Below are 21381 nucleotides of genomic sequence, written 5' to 3'. Positions count from 1 at the left end.
GTCTTGGTGGAAAAAAAAAAAAAAGAAAAAAATGTGCCAGCTCTTGGGACAAACATTGCATGTGTTTCTCTTAATTTAAAGAATCTTCAAAATTTTGTATACACCACTTAAGGTTGTTGGAAATTCATTGACTGAATAACAGCAAGTTTTTTTCTAACTAGATCTGTTCCTCATTTCTTGCCTGGCAGCGTACCTCTGTGTGCTTTGTTTGACCTCCCAAGCTCTAGTGGTCAACATAGCAGGCCTTGGTACTGCCTCTGCCTCTCACTCCCTTAGCCATGCAACACCCAGATTAAGAATATATGTGGGGAAGAGCAATTACTGGCCCAAGAGTTCTGCATAGAGAGTGAAGTTGCCTAGTGGTGTCTGGCTTGATACTAGGACCTTTACAGCTATAAAGAGATAATACTTTGGGATTAGAAATTATTCTAGAAGAGTTTTCATTGTGTTAGCAAATAAAGTGTTTCCTCCACATAGAGGAATTCAGTTTAGTGCTAGACCTGAAGGTCCCAAGCTTCAAGTCTTGATGTGTTTCTCTTATGCCTCTTTAATAACAGTCATTCAAAATATCTACAGTGCTGAAGTGAGGGGCTTATCTATCTCAGATTGTGTAAAACTCTCCTCAACAAGAACAGGAATCCCGGGAACAGCAAGCAAAAATAACTTATTGTGAAAAAAAAAAAAAAAATGCCAAAGCCTGAACCGAAAAAAAACCCCAAAACCCAGTGACACCTGTCTTGGGGCATTCTTGTCCCAAATATTTCTCCATGAATGAGATCTAGAGACTGCCTTTTCACCTTCAGTTATGGCTTCATTGAGGGACTTTTCTCTAAGACGGTCTTTTAACCAACTTTTGAGGTTAGTTAGTACCTCTGTTCTGTTGAGCATAGGGCAGATCTCCCTTCTGTGATAAAAAATCTCACTTCAGAGCAACTCAACACTGCATCCCAGTTAATCTGGCTTTGGGACAGAAGGAGCTGTACCTGAGTGAAGGCTGGCAGATAGACATTTAAAAAAGTATCCGGGATATATTGGTACTACCCAGCATTCTTGCAGGTTTTAGGAAGTTAGTACTTGCCAACTGAATTCCTGCAGATGACTTTGTCTATGCTTATATCCTCTGTCTTCTGCAAAATAAAACATGATATCTTAAGAGAAGCTATGATACATGGGCTTCACTGGCAAGGGCTTAAGCCATACCAGCCAGGTCGCAGAAGGCAAAGGCAGGGTTTGGGAGAACAAAGAACCACCCGCTGTAGGAGAGAATCAGGTGTGGGGCCTGATGAGATGCATCTGCAGGCCTGAGGGAACTAGTGAATGAAGTTGCTAAGCCACTATCCATCATACTTGAGAAGTCTTGGCAGTCCAGTGATGTTCCAACTAACTGGAAAAGGAGAAACATCACTCCCATTTTTAAAATAGGAAAAAGGGAAGACCGTGGGGAACTACAGGCCAGTCTCACCTCTGTACCCAGCAGGATCACAGAGCAGATCCTTCTGGAACCCTGCTGAAGCACATAGAAAACAAGGAGGTGGTTGCTAACAACCAGCATGGCTTCACTAAGGGCAGATTGTCCCTGATGAACTTGGTGGCCTTCTATAACAGGGCTATAGCATTGGTGGATAAGGGAAGAGTAACTAACATCATCTACCCAGACTTGTGCAAAGCATTTGACACTGTCCCGTACAACATCCTTGTCTCTAAATTGTACACACATGGATCTGATGGATGAACCACTCGGTTGATAAGAAATTGGCTGGAGGATCGCACTCAAACAGTTGTGGTCAATGGCTCAATGTCCAAATGGAGACCAGTGACCATTGGCGTTGTGCAGGGGTTGGTGTTGGGAGTGGCACTGTTCAGCACCTTTGTCAGAGACATGGAAAATGGGATTGAGTGCATACTCAGCAGGTTTGCCAATGACACCAAGCTGTGTGGTGCAGTTGACACACTGGAGGGAAGTGATGCCATCCAGAGGGACCTTGACAGGCCTGAGAGATGGGCCTGTGCTAACTACATGAAGTTCAACAAGGCCAAGTGGTGCAAGATCCTGCACCTGGGTTGGGGACAATCCCAAGTAAATACAGGCTGGGCAGAGAATGGATTGAGAACAGCCCTGTAGAGAAGGACTTGAGGGTGTTGGTGGATGAGAAGCTTAACATGAGTCAGCAGTGTGTACTTGCAGCCCAGAAAGCCAACCATATCATGAGCTGCATCAAAAGAACTGTGATCAGCAGGTTAAGGGAGGTGATTCTGCTTCTCTGCTCTCATGAGACCTCCCCTGGGGTACTGTATTCAGTTCTGGAGTCCCCAGCGTAGAAAGGATATGGATCTGGTAGAGTGAGTCTACAGGAGGGCCACAAAGATGATTAGAGCACTGGAGCATGTCTAACATGAGGATAGGCTGAGAAAGATGGGGATGTTCAGCTTGGAGAAGAGAAGGCTGTGGGGAGATCTTATAGCAGCCTTCTAGTACTTAAAGGGGGCCTACAGGAAAGCTGGGGAGGAGCTCTTTATCAGTGAGTGTAGTGATAGGTTGAGGGATAATGATTTTAAGCTGAAAGAGGATAGATTTAGATTAGACATTAGGAAGAAAGTTTTTCCTGCGAGGGTGGTGAGGCTCTGGAGCTGTGGATGCCCTATTCCTGGAGGTTGGAACTGGGTGATCCTTAAGATCCCTTCTAACTCAAACCGTTCTTTGATTCTATGAGGGGGCACATCCTCTTCCTTCCAGCAACCAGTGTTCATTATAGTATTTTTTTAATGAATGTCTTCACTTGTATTTTCTGAATGTCAGTATGTTTCATCAAAATCCAAAGAGTGGTAGAAACCTTACTTTGTTTCAATAATAGCAACTGGGAATAGATACCAGTGCATCCTGGAATACTGGAGTGCTCAGTGGTAACATCCATTTCAGTATTCATGGGTTTATGCTTATCAGAAAATTTTACAGCTTCTTGTGCTTTTGATTTTTATTTAATATTCTTCTGATTGTGTCTTCCACAGAATAACTTACTGATGCTGGCTATTCTGGCTTTTGAAGTTACGGTCTACCGTCATCAAGAGTACTACAGATGTCGAAATAACCTTACCGCACCTGTGACTAAAACCATTTTCCATGATATTACAAGAGCACATCTGGATGATGGGCTGGTAAACTGTGTCAAGTATTTCATAAACTATTTCTTCTACAAGTTTGGTTTGGAGGTAAATCACTATGTATTAATTTTCTTTATACTATCATTCCAAATGGGTTGATTGTTTAATTTTTTAATATTATTTTGAACCGTATTTGACAGCTGCATGGTTCTTGGTTATCACTCATGTTAGATCTTGCCACAGTTGCTGTCTATTTGCTAGTAGTGATTTTCCTCTTCCTTTTCTTCATATGCCTTATTTATAACTCAGCAAAATGGATAACAGGTGGGATAAGGGACAGAATTGAGGCATACCCTCTCATGCACACACATACAAAGGAAACTAGGGAATGCATGGGGAGAAGAAAGCAGGTGACTAACAGGCCATTATCTCTATTAAAAAAATTTAAGCTTCTTTTGCCTCTGGCTCCACAAATGCATCCTTCTTTTTTATACTTGTTATGCTGGCTGTTAGTAATCTGCAGGAGCAAGAGCTCCAGTGAAGGTTATTGATGCTTTGTGCCATTAGTGTAAGACAAAGTTCTTTCTCTGAAAAATAGTTTTACTGAAAAAGAAGTTTTCCGTAGACAAGAAACACACAGAGAACTGTGAGAGGCAGGTACAAAGGAATGAAGGGATCTTACTGAAGATCCATGATGTATCCTAAGTATCTGGTAGTTGTCTTATTTAGTGGAAGAGCTACTCATCTGTTTACCAGCAGCAGTGGCCCAGACTGCTGGGATTTTGGCTCAGCTGATGTATTTCTTCTATCTCCTTCACCCAATTCAGCAGCAAAACGTCAGAACTGAACCTGCCTGGAAGACAAGCTATTGCTGAACAAGCACTGCAAAATAAAACCCACCTTCATCTGTTCCCTTGCCTATTCTGTTTGTTTGTAGACACATGAAATGTAGTTTCAAAAAAGTTTGTAGAAATAGTGAGTTTTCACAAATTTCTGTGGCTATCTGCAGAAGGCTATTGCATCCCAAATCTAATCACAATGATGCTCTTAACCTATCTATTAAAGGCTACCACCCCTTGCTACTGAAAAATAAACTGTTCACAGCCAGTCTGAGGTTAAGAATGCATGAAAATTAAAATTATTCAGGAAGATATTTCCCTTGTTAAATAAGTTTAATCTCATCCGAATCTGAGGAGAGAGAAAATAAAGTGAAGAGCACTAAGTCAATGATTCACTATAAATTATTCACCAAGTTTGAAAACATACTTCATGGCACTGAGTGAAGGGGCTACTTTAAGTGGAGCAAGAGAACAGAAATGCTCTGGGATGCAGAGCCTGTAGGGTAATGAACTAAATCTGCCTTACAGCAATTGACTGGATTTGTCTATAGGCAACAGAAGTTTTATGGTCTAAATCCCTTTTCTTTTTGTCCAGTTCCCACATGAGGATACACTTTAGTTTTTGTTATTCTTAACAGTTCCTCTTCTTTTTCACATCTGTAAGCGCTATCAAAATTTATGGCTGTGTAATATATGCTTTGCTTGGCAACAATTAAACGTTTCACATATAGGCTACTGTGACAACACTCTTTCCATTCTGTATCTTCAGCTATCACACAATGGAAACCTGCTTTAGTGCTGTATTCACATAGTTGACACTTATAGAAGAGTATCAGAAATTTTGGTTGATGGGGTGGGGTGAGGAAGGTTGCTGTTGGAGACATACAAATTGTTCCAGCATGTTGGTTTGCACTGGGTTCCTACAGTCAGCTCCAGCATATGTCCAACCATTCTGTCAAGATGCAAAGTAGTTTCTCACTGTTGCATTGACCGACCATCAGGTTGCAACTGTTGCTTACATTTCTTTCCTTCTTTTCCAGACCTGTTTTCTTCTATCTGTGAATGTAATTGGTCAACGAATGGATTTTTATGCCATGATTCATGCCTTCTGCCTGATTGCTGTATTGTATCGACGTAGAAGAAAAGCTATTGCAGAGATCTGGCCAAAATACTGCTGTTTTCTGGCATGCATCATTACATTCCAGTACTTCCTTTGCATTGGCATCCCACCTGCTCCTTGTAAAGGTAAGGACACTTAATCTTTACGTGCAGTTAATACTGCTTGCTTTTACAGAAGAGTCCTGGAAAACTGATAGGTATTCAGAAGAAAGGATGAAGTAATTGTAAAGTACTGATTGCATTTTTGTGTGCTTCTGTCATACAGACTATCCATGGAGAAGTGGTAATGCCAACTTCAACTCCAACATTATAAAATGGCTATACTTTCCAGACTTTATTGTCAGACCAAACCCTGTCTTCCTTGTCTGTAAGTATTTAGTGCATCATTGTGAAATGTTTCTGTATGCTTTGCTTAAAACATCTGTACAGCATACTTTGAAGCCAGCCTTTTAATTATTCTTCAATACCAAGCTGGCATATTATCTGGGAGGTTGGATACTAAGTGTGTATCAAAGAATTAGTCATTTCTACATCTGTTGATTTTATCTGTTTTTTTTTAATAACGTAGCCTCAAGAAATATGAGTTATTTCCAATACTCTAATTTATTTATCAATAAAAATCATAGATGACAGGTAAAAAAGCTAAAGACATTAAGAAAATTCAAATCAGTGTATTTGAAAATAGTACAGTCCTCGAGATTCAAAGTGTGGAAAAACATCCTGGTAACTACATTATAGTATGTCACCACCAGTTCTGACGCCTAAGTTAGTGACTGAAATTTTCCTTTTAACCACTGCTTTCTCCTAGATGATTTCATGTTGCTGCTTTGCGCATCCTTACAAAGGCAGACATTTGAGGATGAAAATAAAGCTGCAGTACGAATCATGGCTGGAGACAATGTAGAAATTTGCATGAATCTTGATGCAGCGTCTTTTAGCCAGCATAATCCTGTTCCTGACTTCATTCACTGTCGGTAAGAACTGAATCTTTAACACCTGGAAAATACAGTGCTTCCTTTTTAAAAAGTTCTCTAGTGTGAAAGTAAATCTCACGGCTTCCAGTTTTACTTGGAATTTATATGCATGTACATTTCCATTTCATAACATAACTTTTCGTGCTGTATGAGGCAGCATATAGTTAGCTTCTGGGTAATCAGCTTCTGTCTTAGAAAAGAACAAATGAAAATATGTCTTCCTAACACTGCTGATGATTTTAAGTGCTCTGCAGAGGGATGTTCAGTGATAAACTTTTCTCAAACATATATTCCCTCCGTGAATGCCCTGTGAGGTGACTTCCCACAAAACACAAACATGTTAGCAAGAATCCATTGCAGTCTGAACTTCCTGATGTATATGTTTAATCCCACAAAGCTGTCAGTCATGTCCGGCTGAGTTGTTGTCTAAAGACAATCAAAATAATACACTAATGTAAGAAATTGTCCTTTGTGCTATTTAATATAGGCATAAGAACCTTAAAAGTGTCTTGGGAAGACAACTGGCATGTCCTTCTTTTTCTCAACATTGCTTGTAAGGTTGTTCAAGAAGGCACATAATATAAAAAGGAGGCAGAGCCTAGTCTGTTCTGGATGATCATCAAACAATGGAGCCATTCCTGGATTATTTCAGTAAAAACAGTAGCTCAGCTCTTCTGAGTTGTGCTGGGCATAATCTTAATTGAAGTTGTCTCTGAAAGTTTGATGCAGTATTACCAGAATAAATGGAAGAGCAAGATTTCTTAACTATTGTGTTTTGTCAGGCTAGGTATTTGCTTTGTGAATGCATGTTACCAGCAGGTGTCTTGAGTGGAAAAAGAATTTAAATGAAGTGAACTAATGTCTAACAAAATCTCCATTTTGCTGGTAAACTATTTCTTTTACCAGCGAAATGCTGTCACCAGAAGCCCTTCTCAAGATCTTTAAGCTGGTCCTGCTGTTTCTGTTAGATATGGTGGCCAAATCTATCTTGAAATAGCTTTGAAGAGGAGACATTGAAACACATTAAATTGACTGATCAGTCCAGAGATTAAGAGTTACTTCTGGGGTGACCTATTGCTCTAGATCCAGTAACATAAGCAGAAAGAGAGAAGTTATAATCTCTACAAAATGCTTCATCAAGTGGGGATGATTTCCAAAAGACAACTGAGAAGAATGTGTAGGGGGATTGCCTGAGTTTTTTTTCTTTACACTCTGGTGGTGTCCTTCTTACCAAAAGCTAATACAGCAATTGCTTCAGGTCACTGGCAAAGACCATCAATGGTGACACGGTTGCTGGCAGAAAGAAAAGTTCAAATTTTCTCTCCTTAGTCAAGAAAAAAAAAAAAATCAATGTGAAAAAACACTCATTAATGATGAGAATGTGTTTTAAGGCTTTCTTCAGAAGGAAAATAGAGGCAAGAAAAGCATTGCTTTCTAGACAGCTTTTTTAAACATCTTTTCAAAGTTCACTGGAATCTGCTGTGTAAAGTCCAGGCTGAACTGGCCTGCTGCCTTGCTACAATCCTTTGGACTAAGTTCTGTGTTCATATGCATGGTATGCATCAGCTTGAAGTTATTGGTGACATCACATTCACGCAAACACACTGCTTGGCATGTGCTGGCAAAATACACCTGTGTATAGATGAATAACAATATGTAACCATTTATTTGGGAGTTTCCAACTTGTATTAAGTAGTAAGTAATATTACTGGTGGAATGTACAAAAAAACCCTAAGAACTGAAGAATCTCATTATAGTTGTTCCAGCTAAATATAGAAATCTGTGCAACTATTTCATGAGGTAGTTCTATGTTGTGTGAGTAAGAAGTAGAATGAAAAGAATAAGGCAGAGAAGGGAACAGAACAGAGACATTTTTGTTTGAAAAATCCATCAAAAGAAAACCCATTAATTTCAGGAACATTAATTTCAGGTTTATGATATCCTTTCTTGTAGATGCTTGGGCAGGTAAGCTATAGCTTCTTATTTTTTTTTTTTCATTTGTAGTGTTAGCTTGCTGAATCTGTAATGAGAACATATTTCTAGAATGGTGTATATAAGTATAAACAGACTTTCCTTTAGTATGAACTGCATAATAGATTTTGTGTTCTTGATGGTATCACCCTTTCCTTTCTTTGAGCCCTTAAGCATCTTCGTCAATGGTTTCACTACAATGCAGATTTTCCATGCTTTAGACGATGTTTTTCTTGAGAGGTTACACTGTGCATATGCAATCTTAAATGCCTAATCTGCTTCAAAGAAGGACCAGAGAATGGCTGGAAGGTCTCTTAGAATGACTGAATCTTTTATTAGGGATTATAAATCTTTAAAAAGTATTCTCAAGCTTTAGAGAATCCACCAAAGATATACCTCAGAAGAAAATGTATGTATCTGGCCTCCATCCAAGACAATTTGGAACGGAAGGGACCTTGTCTGAAAACATTTATTGCACTTTGCCATGGTAGTTTCTGAATGATCTAAAAATTTTGTAACATGGACAAGAACTTGGTTCAAAGCTTATTCAAGCAAATGAAATGAGAAAATAGCATTTCTGCAGAAGTCAGTCAGAAAGAGCCAAACAAATAAGTGAAGACAACTTGGTTATGAATAAATTACAACACATTAAAAAAAAATAGCGCTTAGTAGTCATGTGTTTTCTGAGAAACCCACTGTGTATCTACTGCCATGTAAAAGAAGTGGCCATTGCAGACCGAAACACCTTTCTGATGTGTCTCTGCCCTTGAGAGGATGCCAGTTGGTCACTGTTCTAGTAGGCATGGATAAAAAGCTTTTAACTGCAATATAAACAGTGGCAGAAGAAAGAACATATTTCTAAATGCTTCATTTTCTTCTCTCTGGAGAAATACTTGAGTTCAGCAATGATAAATACAGTCAAGGAAGAGATTTCCTGAAATTTTCTTCTCTTTCCACCCCCAGATTTCTCAGGGGATATATGCTTGACCCCAAGGGAAAGCACAACCAAGGGCTTTAGAAACAGAAATAAAAATGAATAGAAGTAGGAGCTTTTAGAATGAAACAGGATTTAAAGAGACTTCACGGAGGATAATCCTTTCCCACAGTCTCTAATGCTGGAAAATCATTTCAGTTCCCAGGCAATTTTCAGATGTTCTCCTAGACATTGACAGGGGAAAAAATGGGGCTTATAATCTACTTTTTTCCTCTTACAAGCAGAAACAAAATTAAGAGACAGTCATTGCACTGTTTTCAATATCTACACCCTGGGAACGATTACTAGGTGAGTCAGGTGAAGTCTCTCAAAGGCAGCTGTAATGCCTTTCTTGGAACTACACTTCTAACTTAGGTTAGTGAGAGAGGATCTACAAATCACCATTACAGGCTTCCTGTCATAATTTGTTGTATAAAACAGGTAATTATTTTGTTAATAAAATGAGCCTCAACGAATAACACAGCTTTGGAAGAATAGAAGCATGAAGGAAGGACCTCATTAGTAAGAGAGTGAGAGTAACAGAATATCAATCCTGGGAGCAGGCTTGAGAAAAACAGTAGGGACTAAAACTTACAGGATCCACAACACTAAATTTTAAGAAATCTATTGAAATAAGGGAGCTAATTTTCAGAGGGTTTGATGTTGCTGTTGGCGAGGGGAAAATCAATGAAAGTGCTTTCTGAAGGCTGAAATGGAGCTACAGGAAATGCTTTGTGGATGGAGGCTTGGTGAGAAACTAACAATATTGAGATTAGAAGGGGAAACAGACTGTGATGGTGGGTCGCACAGGCAGCTAAGAATGTAAGGAATAGGAGATAGAGAAAAGGGGAAAGAAAGGACGTTTGGGGAGTAGAGGTAGCTTACAGAATGCGATATGTAGGGGTAATATTCTTGGAAGAGAGGGAGAGGGTAGTCATCAGAAGAGGACTGTGGGAGGAGCCTTGGGGTTACATGGAGGTGAGTAATCACACACAAAACAGGCAGCTGATAAGGGAAGGCAATGAAGCGGTGTAACAGCGTGTCCTCCAGCATGAAGAAGCATTGAGCTATGTCAGTCAGTACAACAGCACAGTAGGCTCTTACCAGTGTGTAAGCAGAAGTGTGTTCTTTCCCTAAGCTTCAAAGTGCTGGCTAAGGACAAACACCTTCCTGCAAAGAGGTTTTATGCTGCAGGATCAGCATCTCTTGCTGCCTGCGGGCAGAGGAATGGACCCTAGGCTGGCCACAGCCAAACACGTCATTAAGCATGGCAGGAACACAACTACATTTAGAGCAATTGTTTTGCAACAGGCTGGATCATGTTACAGTTAAAAATTAATGCCCGTGGAACTAAAATATTGAAGCAATCATCATAAGACTAGAAAAGCTTTAGTGAAGAAAAGCCGATCATTTCATATGGAGAGCCATCTGAGGTTATAGTAGCTTTGATGGATGGGTGGAATGAGCTTCAGACTTTGTCTTCTTTGGTTTTGAACAAAGTGGTATGGTAAATTTTTCCACAGTGTTCCAGAATGTCAGTGACAGAGTATCTGCTCATGACACAGATAGCAAATCAAAACTTTCCAGTTTACATTCATCTTTCAGATTTTTTTCTTTATAATCTCTCAGGTAGAGGTTATGGTGCCAAGAAAAGCCATGGTTTGATGTTCTTTGTTCACTGATGCAGTGGCTAATATTCCTTAGGTGTATGGCTCTATTCCTGGACCCCAGCTACACACCCAAATCTTTGCATTCATCACACCAGTAGCAAGTTTCTTCATAGGCTGAATTGTCAGAAAAGTTTTTCTTCTGTCCTCCCCATACAATAAATAGGTTTTTGCAAATTTACTGCTTGAAACCAATTCAAAGAGACAAAGCCAAAGAAGGGACTGGAACACATTGCTGAGGGGATGAAAGGGACTGGAACTGTCCCCCTTGGGAAGCAGCTGCTCAGATTTCCTAGGTGTATTGTGAAATACCACATCCTGAGAGTGGCCTTTCGTCTCTATGACTGGATGTAGATTTAAAGACCACTTAGAAGATGAGGTTTGGAAGGTTTGCATGGCATTAAACTAATGATTTGTGTGGTCTGCAGTGAACTCATAAAATTATGGTATGAGCTATCCAAGAATAAGCATTTTCTGCTGTCCACGAAGAAGTTTTCAAACAGAGAGTAAACACCCTTACTAACCTTCTGGGTTTGTGTAGGGTCTTTTTATCTGTTGACTTTGTGCTTTAGCCTCCCACTGTTGCATTAGAATCTCCAGGTGAAGAACCTCAAACTCTTCACTTCCTAACTTTGTGGAGTTTGAGGCAGAATTTAAAGATTTGCATCTGAGAATGTGTGAAGTGATTTGAGAGGTAATATGTTGAGAACTCCTCCACCAAGACACATCTTTGCTGCTGCTCTTACAGCATTTGACCTACCTGTATCATTATAAGCAAATAATGAAAATTAGGGGGATGTATGACTCCACACTGTAACAGACAGGGAGTTTTGGCATATTGCATCTGAAAGAAGTGTGATTTCAGGAATACTTTTATCTACCTAAGACTATTGAGTGTAGTTCTGTCCATTGTGTTCTCTGTTGCAGTGTTCTTGGGCCAGCACAGAGGTACCTGGGATGGTTGGTAATATTCATTGGTTAGGTGTACCCTGGATGACTTGTTCAAACACCATTTTGTAAGGTATCCACTCCAAGGTGAATTCTTGGGACATGTTTTTATGCTTGGGTTTGCTTCCTATGCCAGGCTTTAAAAAGTTAGAAAGATTTCTGTTTCTAAGATCTACCTAATTTATCACTTGACACAGTTATATTGCCTCCTGCCTTTTGAGATGCTTTTCTTTGCATCCTTTATTATTGTTTGGTTGGTTTAGAGATGTCCAATAAATTTTGAAAATTAAAAGAACATTTTATTTAATTTATTATATTTAATTTTATTTAATATTTTAGATGACTACTTAAGTTTAGCAAATTATTAACATCATAGTGAAAAATAGCCAAATTATTGTCTTCCTTTTTATATTCCCTCTGTTTCTGGAATTTTTAATCTGAGAGTGATTGCTGTTGGACTGTGACCCAACCATGTGTATATGTTGGAAAGTTTGCATCCAGGTGGCTCCAGTTGTCTTTAAGAGCCAGAGTCCATTTTTATTGAAGAGTATTAAGATATTCCTGTTTGATCATTTCAGTTCCATTTTGAGCTTTTCTCAAAAGATGCTGATACATTTTGTTGGTGGCAGAGGGCAAGATTTTTTAAACACTGCAGTTGTTAGAGCAGTGTCAGGAAAGTGATCTCTTCCTAGCCACCCCACACATCTATATTTATTATTAAAGGAACACTAAATATTATGGTTGTTTTTTTCTGGAGAAACAGTAAGAGCACCATTTCCAGTTTATATTAGGCTGGTGAAGAACTGTTCAGCTGATGTCTTCCACTTCTTTGCTTTCCCATGTGTATAGATTCTTTGTTAATGTTTTATTGCCCAAAATCCCGTAGCATTTCTAAAGCCATGATATTTTTAGATTTCACGGGCAGTATTCCATCAATTTCTTAAATGTTTGTGGGAAATAAACATAAAGGGGCTTTCTCATTACTTTTCGTTAACTGCGTCTCTGATTGACTTCAGGAAGTGAAAGGTATAATACAGGTCTATAAATTTAGAACTAAAAATACATACTCCTAGAAAGTTCTGAGCCTGATTACATCAAGCAACAGGGGCCTTTTTATGTGGCTTTATACAGTGTATTTACTTCACTTACTCCTTGCATGGTTTGGCTTAAGTATACATGTACTTGTATAGTGCTATCTCCAGGCCTGGTTTCCTGACAAATCTAGTATTGCAGCCTGGTTGAACAGAACCTGAAAACACAGTTACATCTGGAATCAAAACACTAAAATAGGGAAACGATGAATTAGTTGGTTTTGCAGTGTTTAGCTATGTGTAGTATTCAGTATTACCTTTGGCAGATATTCTTATTTGAAAGCTCACTGAGTCAATATTAAGTCAAAATTTGAAGGAATCTGGAAATACCAAATTGTTTCTCACTCTTTCCCACTGTGGGTTAGGCTGATTTCAGAGAGCTCTGTCTTGTAGCTTCTTGGCAAATGCTTCAGTAAATTCTATCCCATTTAAATTCTGTAGAAACATTGTACCCCTCAAAACTTTGGCAGTTGATCTCCATTGGAGAAAGATATTTTTAGCATCAGTCTTTGAAAACTAGTCTTTTAACCAGACTGAATTCTCTGGTAGTCATCAATAAATACCAGGTTCCTGGCTGTTGAGTACTGTAGCTGGCTTTTGAAGATAGATTTGCTGTAGTATCATTCAGACTTCTTAAAAGATTACCTCAGCTTTTAAATTGCATATATAGCTTTGCCATATATCACCCTATCATGAAGTTTGGTGATAACATGTTTCCCCCCTCTTTCATGATACAAGACTTGATCCTGTTTGATGCAAAGTGCCTTGGACTGGGTATAGCAAGACTCATATACACAGGAGTGAGCTAGAATTGAATATATGAGCCAGGCAGACCCATGAATGAGCTATGTCTGCTAACCTTGGCATTAACTGAAGCAGGTAACCATATGCTGAAGTGAGATGAGAACACTCAGTAAATCTTAGGCACAAAAATTGGCCAGTAGCACAGGTAGAGGAAAGGTAGCACTGCCCTCAGAAAATTGTAAACTTTTTCTCCTTCTTTTACTTTCAGGTCCTACTTAGATATGTATAAGGTGATAATATTTAGTTACCTCTTCTGGTTTGTGCTTACTATAATCTTCATAACGGGAACCACAAGGATCAGCATATTCTGCATGGGCTACTTGGTGGCCTGCTTTTATTTCCTTCTCTTTGGTGGAGATCTATTGCTGAAGCCCATCAGGAGCATTCTGCGTTATTGGGACTGGCTGATTGCCTACAACGTCTTCGTGATCACAATGAAGAACATCCTCTCGGTAAGTAGTTGCTGCGTTTCCTCTGCCCTCAGCATTTTGGTTTCACTGGAAGTGTGCACAGTGCATTCAGTGGTCATTAAAACTCCTTTGTCAGGACTACAGCCTTCTGTAAGCACAAAGCAAGCTCTATTTTAATTCTGAAACTGCAAGTGCATATCCAGGGAATGGTAATGCATATATGTTACAGGAAAATGTGCACCCTTGTATTCAGTCAGGCTCTGTGGAAGCTCACAAGCTCTTTTCAAAAGGCCAGGTTCTGGTTTCTTTGCCTAATAAAGTCTTTCCTTAGAAGTCTTGTGAAAATCTCAGTGGAGTGCGAAATTAATCAGAAGTGCAAGATTAATCATATTGTCAATAAGTAGTGCACATTTAATTAAACCTTTTACTTAAAATAGACTTTTCAAGCCTAGTACTAGGTGAAGTTGTGTGATGTAATGTAATTAGTGAAGTTGACTACAAAACTATAAACTGCATTCCTGTTCCTTTTAGAACTAGTGTGAAATGCAGGTGAGAACAGATATATTTGGTAATTAAATGTCTAATTCTTCTGCAAAATATTGAAGGTTTTCTTACAGTAATTAAATGCTTAGAGTAGATTCTTGCAGTGGCAGTGATAGGTGATAGAGACAAGCCAGTAATTTAGATCTTTTTGAAATGTAAATTTGGATTTATTCCTGGCAATTGCTTTGTAGTTTTGAACATTTCTAGTGCTGGACTGAAATGAGCAGACATTTTTCTCTTTACTTTTATATAAGTCACTGTACCGAAATAAAATTGATTTATGGGTGGTTTGAATTTGCAAATGTTCTAAATGCTTACATATGTGCTCCATTTTATGCTTGGGAATTCAGTGTTAAGCTTGTCCATGTATGTTTGCAAGATTAAGTTAGTGATTTATAAAAGTTGCTTAGCTGTCACAGTGCATCATGTGCCAGATGTATCACTTTCTCTGCAAAAACACAAACAGAACCCACATACCTCCTATCTCACTGATAATCAAAAGAACAAATTCTTGCTATTTAAGTGTTTTATGTCATTGGTAAAGACATTCTTTCTTCTAGTCTCTGTTTTACTAACGAGGTATAGTACAGCCAATGGCAGTCACAATATTCTCATGTAATTTGTAATTTCTGCTATGTTTTGTTGCATGAAACTGTTCTTTTACTTTCCAGATAGGAGCATGTGGCTACATTGAATCATTAATTAAGAATAGCTGCTGGTTGATTCAGGCATTTAGCCTGGCTTGTACAGTTAAAGGCTATCGTATTCGTAAGTATAGCTAATTTTTCTTCAAAATTTTCTACAAGCATCACCTTCCAAATCTTCTACCATATTTAAGTTGTGCCTCCTTCTGTCATATCACCTTGTGAAAATGTCATACCTGCAAGTTCAGTTGATAAAACCTGGTCCTATTTTGACTATCAAGAAAGCATATTTCATAGAGCCGAGGGAGATATATAGACTGAGAGAACAATACCACCACACATGTACTCACAACCAGTGTTTGCTGTAAATGAAAAATTTGGTGATATCAGCACTTGTCATGGTTTCCCTGTGTATGCAGGTGATGTGGTACTTGAGGGTATGGTTTCACTGTACAGCTTAAGCTAAAATGTCAGCTCACCATCACTGCAAAGTGAGGGCACCTTCTACCAGCTGCAGAATCCCACTCCTCCCTGTGTGCCAAGTCTTACGTTCAGTTGCTCAAAGGGTAAACTAGTTCAGCTCACTGATATGGCAAGAGGCTAAGGCAGCATAAAAGTGGTGATTCTTTTCAGACATGGTGAGATTAGGCAATTTGCAGGGGTTTTTTTTACAATTACTTTCGTGTTTCTGGTGATAACAAGGAAGGAGTGGGTAGTGTATGTGGATGGAGGTAAGGGGAGGGAGGAATGAAGTATGCAAAGCAAGACGAATCACCTCTGAGCAAGCTATTAATTTGGCTCCACTTTGTCCTGGATTGATAGTTTGAAAACACCTGCGTTTTTTTGAGTGTTTTTTTTTCTGAATTTAAAGAACTTTTGCATCCTAGTGAGTCTGCAGCAAAGTTCTGAATTCCTGTCTTTGAGTCTGATCATAATAGATAAGCGGGGAAAAGAAAGGAAATAGAAAGACACAAATTCACAAGATAAATGATGCCCAGAAGTTCTTCTATTATCCAAACCTTTTTGAACAGCAACAGAAACTTAGACATAGGTTTCTGACTCCCCAGAGGACAAGCACAGCAGGCTTTGAAGCTCTTGGAGCTTGACCTTTGAGACCTATTAGACTGGCTTGCTTGATTGTAAAGCCAGCTTCAAGCCAGAGTCTGTCCCTTGTGTCCTTCTATTCCCTTCTATAGGGCAACATAGGCCATTTAGTTTATAGCCTAGATCCACAAACCCAAGTTTTAAATTTTTAATATCCCTGAGAGAGCTGTCTTGTAGAGAATAAAGAAAGAAAGAAGAAAAGAACGAAAGAAAGAAATAGCCCAAGCCAAAATCTAGAGGTAGGAGGAATGGGATTTCCTCTCTGCCTGTCTCCTCCTACCCCAACGGAAGCAATTTTGTGGTTTCAAATATTTTTTCTCTTATGCAATGGAAAGAAACATTGAACTGATTTGTAGAGAGGAGAAATAAAAACATTAGATGGTGGCCGTCAAAAAATTATTTTGACGAAAATAAAACACTTCTTTCTCATTTTGATAGTTTTCTTCACAGAAAAAAAATGAGACAAAAAGTCAGCTTGAAATTAAAAAAAAAAAATAGAAACGTGCCATTTTAGAAAATATTGAAATCAAATATTTCAGGCTGACAAAGAATACTTTTTTTCCCATTCTTTTTTTCACATACATTTTAGGATAGAGTTAATTTGTTTTCAAATGATTCACTTTTGTTGAATTCTCAGTTTTCACAGGACATTACATTGTTGGAATCTTTCCAGTTTGCTGTAAAAGAAAGTATGATGTACTTCAAGTAGACATGAATGTCAATTTACTGAAGAAAAATCTAATTATATTACCTCAGTTAAAATAATTTTAAAGGCTAAGATTATTTAATTGATTAAACAGTATAAAGAAATACTTAATAAACCGTCCTTATGCTGATGGTGTCTTTTTCCAGCAACTGACAATCTAGATTGTAAACTACCCAGTGGAGAAGCAGGAATCATTTGGGACAGTATATGTTTTGCTTTCCTGCTGCTGCAAAGAAGAGTTTTCATGAGTTACTACTTCCTGCATGTGGTTGCGGATATAAAAGCTTCTCAGATCCTAGCATCAAGGTAACGTAAAGCTTTAAAAACTTAAATGAAACAGGTAAAGTCTCTCATGGCTGTGGTACTTATTTGTTTACAGTAGGTAGTACCAACATAGTCCTTTAACATTGGTTTAAACAATCCTTGCTAAATTCATAATTGCAAACCCAGATATGACAAAGCGCACTTGAGAAAACAAATTAATTGAGAATCTGATAGAAATTAAATAATCTTTCCTACCAGACACCAACTTCTGCTGTCACAGCCCTTACTAAAAGCTGTGAAAGTTGATGTGTGTTGCAGCATCTTCTCAACATCAAAATGTATGAGAGCAATACCAGAATTTTTAAGCCTTGGAGAGAAAATACTCAGCTGTCAGGGCCTGATTGAGACAATTTGCCTTAGAAATTACAACTCCAGGAATGCCATATGAAGAAGAATACAAGAAAAGTTATGACATCTGACCCAGGAAGACCACAGGGAAGACACTGGGAAAGCGTAACGTCACTGAACACTGAGTAGGTGTGGCAAGGAAGTATCACTGTCTTTGGGCCTGTTACTTGTCCTTTCCCGGAAGCATCCACTCGTAGCCATCACTACCACAATCATTCTGGGTTTTGATAAGGCAGATCAGGAACTAAATTCTGGTTTTAATTTCAGTAAGATTTCTAAGAAATTACTTTTGTCAATATTGGATTAAACGTATAGTGGCATTTTTATTTTTTCACGAAAACATACAGAGTTTGATTTCTGTCTGTGTTTGAGGGCGAAATTTGGCCTGCATATCCTGAAAGAGGGTATTTTTCATCTTCTTCTTCTTCCCCATCCAGGGATTACTTTAGAAATGGGACGTGTCTAGCTGGCCTTACTGAACAAAATTCATCACTGTTAGGCTCTGAATCTTGAAATAACTGTAGAGAAATTAGTATACTGGAGTAATTATAGAATCATAGAATCATTACATTGGAAAATACCTCTAAGATCATCCAGTCCAGCCATCAGCCCAACACCACCATGCCTACTAAACCATGTCCAAAAGTGCCACATCTACGTGTTTTTGAACACTTCCAGGGAAGGAGACTCCACCACTTTCCTGGGCAGCCTGTTTCAGTGCTTGACCAACTGGTTATGTCTTTCAGGCCTTGGATTGGTTTTACTTTACACAGATGAGGTCACGTACAGAGGGAACGCAGAGTTCTCTGTGATTAGCTGGCATAAGGGAAACTTAGAAACATTTAATGTACCCTCTCCATTTTTCTTCTCTTTTGCCTCCATTTCTGTTCTAGGGGTGCTGAGCTTTTCCAGGCTACAATTGTCAAGGCTGTAAAAGCAAGAATTGAAGAGGAAAAGAAATCAATGGATCAACTGAAAAGACAGTATGTATTTAACATTTTATATGTATATGTATATACATATGTATACACACACATATATATCCACATTCATATGCGTGTATTTCACTAATTTTTGGTATATGTCTAGCATTTTCTTTTATAGGAATGCTGATAAGATATGATTTTGCAATTAAAAAAAGGCTCTCTGAGCTTTTGGATGTTGTGGGTATTACAGCATTATGTAGTTTTAGAGTAGTCTTTTCCAAGAAGACAACATACTGCAGAATCTAAGCTTTGAATTAAACATAACATTACATTTCTAGGAGCAAAGGATGTGAGCTTAACATAAAAAAATCAGAGCAGCATGTACTGACTTAGCTGCTCCTCTGTGAGCCTGAAATCATAATCGAAACAGATGTTTCCTATAAATCGAGCAAGAAGATGTGAACCCTCCTGCTTATTCTGAAGGTGTTTCTAAACCTTATAAATCCAATGATGATAGGTAAAGAAGAACAGATTTTAACTGTTCCACACCTGCATATCATAGCAACATGACCATATAGTATTCTCTTTAAGAGATGATCTGCATCTCTGCTCTATTTTTTAATCTGTTAGAGGTCAAGCTTAAATGTAGTTTGGGGTTATCCTATTTAGTGTAGTATGAATGCATGCAATGCAGCTGAAATATGGGGGAAAGAAATCTTTTTACTTCTTTCTTTCCTTCCATCAATTACCCTCCTGTTCTCTCAATTTGTCTCTCCCCATCTTCCAGAAGAATGGGACAGTCAAATGCAAGTACCTTGTGAAACTTTGGAAGAAGATAGGCAGATTACTAGTCAGAAATGCCACATTGACCTTGACTCAATTGAAGGTGCAAGCCTAGACGGTTAGAAAATAGGAGACTGAAAGACAGGAACTGGGCTAAAAAAAAACCCAGAAATTGGAACAGCAAGGGGCCTAGTCAGGAAAGCTGTCCTCAAGAGCCACCTAAATAGCCTGAAATCACTATGGACTGAAGAGGCCAAGTAACATTCTGACCCTGCTGCAACAAATGACAATATTCTCATTGACTTTATCATTATTAGGTTTTTGTTCTGTATATCTGTATTCCTGGTGAAATTTGCTGGATGCATGTTGCTTTAGTTTCATTTGTGGTTGCTCCTGCAGTGTTTGAGAGCAAAATGTATGTTTACATTCACTAAAAGTATTTGTATTCAGCTTAACTGGCTTGGAGATCCTTTCTCTTTATATAGACAGTAAACCACTCTGCTTTCTGTTGGGTGCAGCCAGCATGTTTCTTTAGTAACTTAGAAAAACTTTCAACGCTTCTTTACCACTACGCATTAAAAGCCGTAACTGCTTCCTAACCAGATGTCAAAGCTCACTCCTGACAGTTTTGTTCACACCTGCATAATTGAAGAAGCATCAGAAGGGTGGCAGCACAGTGCTCCCTCCCTGCATGCCTGGGGTTTCCCACCAGGTGATGTAATGGACTATTGCTGGGGCTACTATACGCTTGAATCAGTATTATCGTAATTGACAGGACATGCCTGTGCTGGGCATTATTCTTTTCCATGGCTTCTGCAGATTTTAAGATCAAGGAGAAGATGCTGTTTGCAATAAGACCAAAGCTAGTCTATGTTTCTCTAAAAATTACTGGTTTATATTTGCAGGATATCTGACTCCAACAATAGAGGGTTCTTGGTTTATTTAATTCAATAATGTACATGAGTACTTCATACAATTTAGTCTGGTTAGAATGAAAAGAACTGTCTGCACAGCTGGAAGTTTCAAAGTTGGCCTGACTGACATAGTGTAACTTCAGCAGCAGATGAATGATAGGGAAAGAACTCTAGTTATCTACTGAATAATAGCAACTTGCTAAGTTGAAAGAGTTTTCCCTCTCTACTGGGTGGTTCTTCCCTTACAAATGGAGACATTAATAAAAGTATTTAAGTGCATTTGGGTTGCTGAAATCAGTGAATCATTTGCTTCTAATCCAGTTATAATGAAAGAGTTTATTCTTGTTGTTTTTAATTTTCTTTGGTATCATTTTTCAAACTGTGAAAGAGATTGTGCTAACTTTACAGGATTGCAAGAAGGAGAATTGAAGACTTGCCTACATCTGAACAAAACTGACACAGTTTAAGTCTTTTGTATTTCCAGATATGTGGAACAAATGAGAGCTTAAGGGGTGAAAATGTAACTCAAATAGTGCAGCAACAGCCACAACCCTGCTTCAGAGTGGCAAGCTTCAGGAAAACCACTGCATTAAGCATAAGTCCTTTTTTCTCAGAGCTTCATTTGCTGTGTTGTAGCTCCCGACAGCTATTCTTTATTTTTTTAATGATAATAAGGTAGCTGAGGGGGAGTAGGAAAAAACAGTCATGTGCTCATAGGCAAACCAGCTCTCACTGACCAGTGAGTGAACATCTAGGCTTGACCCTTCCAGCCAGCCCATTCAGAGTCATTTAAAACATGTTTAAGACCAGGATTAATGACATTGTGGAGTGGATATTTCCTTTAGAAATATTGGAGATAGTGTGTGTGTGTGTGTATGGATGTGCTTAACACTTGTTTTTCAGGCTGAGTCAAAAAAAGGTGAAGGCATGAATCTAATAAGATTCTTCCTTTTGCTAGAATGGATCGCATCAAAGCCAGGCAGCAAAAATACAAAAAGGGTAAAGAGAGGATGCTAAGCATGACCCAGGAGTCCTCAGAAGGGCCAGAAATTCGGAAGGTTTCTGAAGAAGATGATGAAGGTACCATTAGCTACTGTTGTACTGAAATTTCAGTTGAGCGCTAAGGACCTAATAGACCTAATAGTTGAAGAAATCATAAATTGTTCTTCAAAACTGTCAGCAAGTAACAAGGTT

At 38.6% G+C, this 21381-nt stretch overlaps 1 protein-coding gene across 3 annotated transcripts in view; it reads left to right on the top strand.

Moving 5' to 3' along the window:
* The window catches only part of PIEZO2 (piezo type mechanosensitive ion channel component 2), a 305264-nt gene that overhangs the window by 230987 nt on the left and 52896 nt on the right, over positions 1 to 21381 (top strand). For all 3 annotated transcript variants that reach the window (XM_054059990.1, XM_054059989.1, XM_054059988.1), the window contains 9 exons: positions 3007 to 3207; positions 4979 to 5183; positions 5323 to 5424; positions 5866 to 6031; positions 13694 to 13937; positions 15110 to 15206; positions 17039 to 17198; positions 18458 to 18547; positions 21146 to 21267. In XM_054059990.1, the coding sequence (XP_053915965.1) occupies positions 3007 to 3207; positions 4979 to 5183; positions 5323 to 5424; positions 5866 to 6031; positions 13694 to 13937; positions 15110 to 15206; positions 17039 to 17198; positions 18458 to 18547; positions 21146 to 21267 (1387 nt within the window). The remainder of the gene's footprint in view (positions 1 to 3006; positions 3208 to 4978; positions 5184 to 5322; positions 5425 to 5865; positions 6032 to 13693; positions 13938 to 15109; positions 15207 to 17038; positions 17199 to 18457; positions 18548 to 21145; positions 21268 to 21381) is intronic.

This window comes from Cuculus canorus, chromosome 2 (assembly GCF_017976375.1).
Source record: "Cuculus canorus isolate bCucCan1 chromosome 2, bCucCan1.pri, whole genome shotgun sequence".
Lineage (NCBI taxonomy): Eukaryota > Metazoa > Chordata > Aves > Cuculiformes > Cuculidae > Cuculus > Cuculus canorus.
This window is presented reverse-complemented; position numbering and strand designations above follow the sequence as displayed.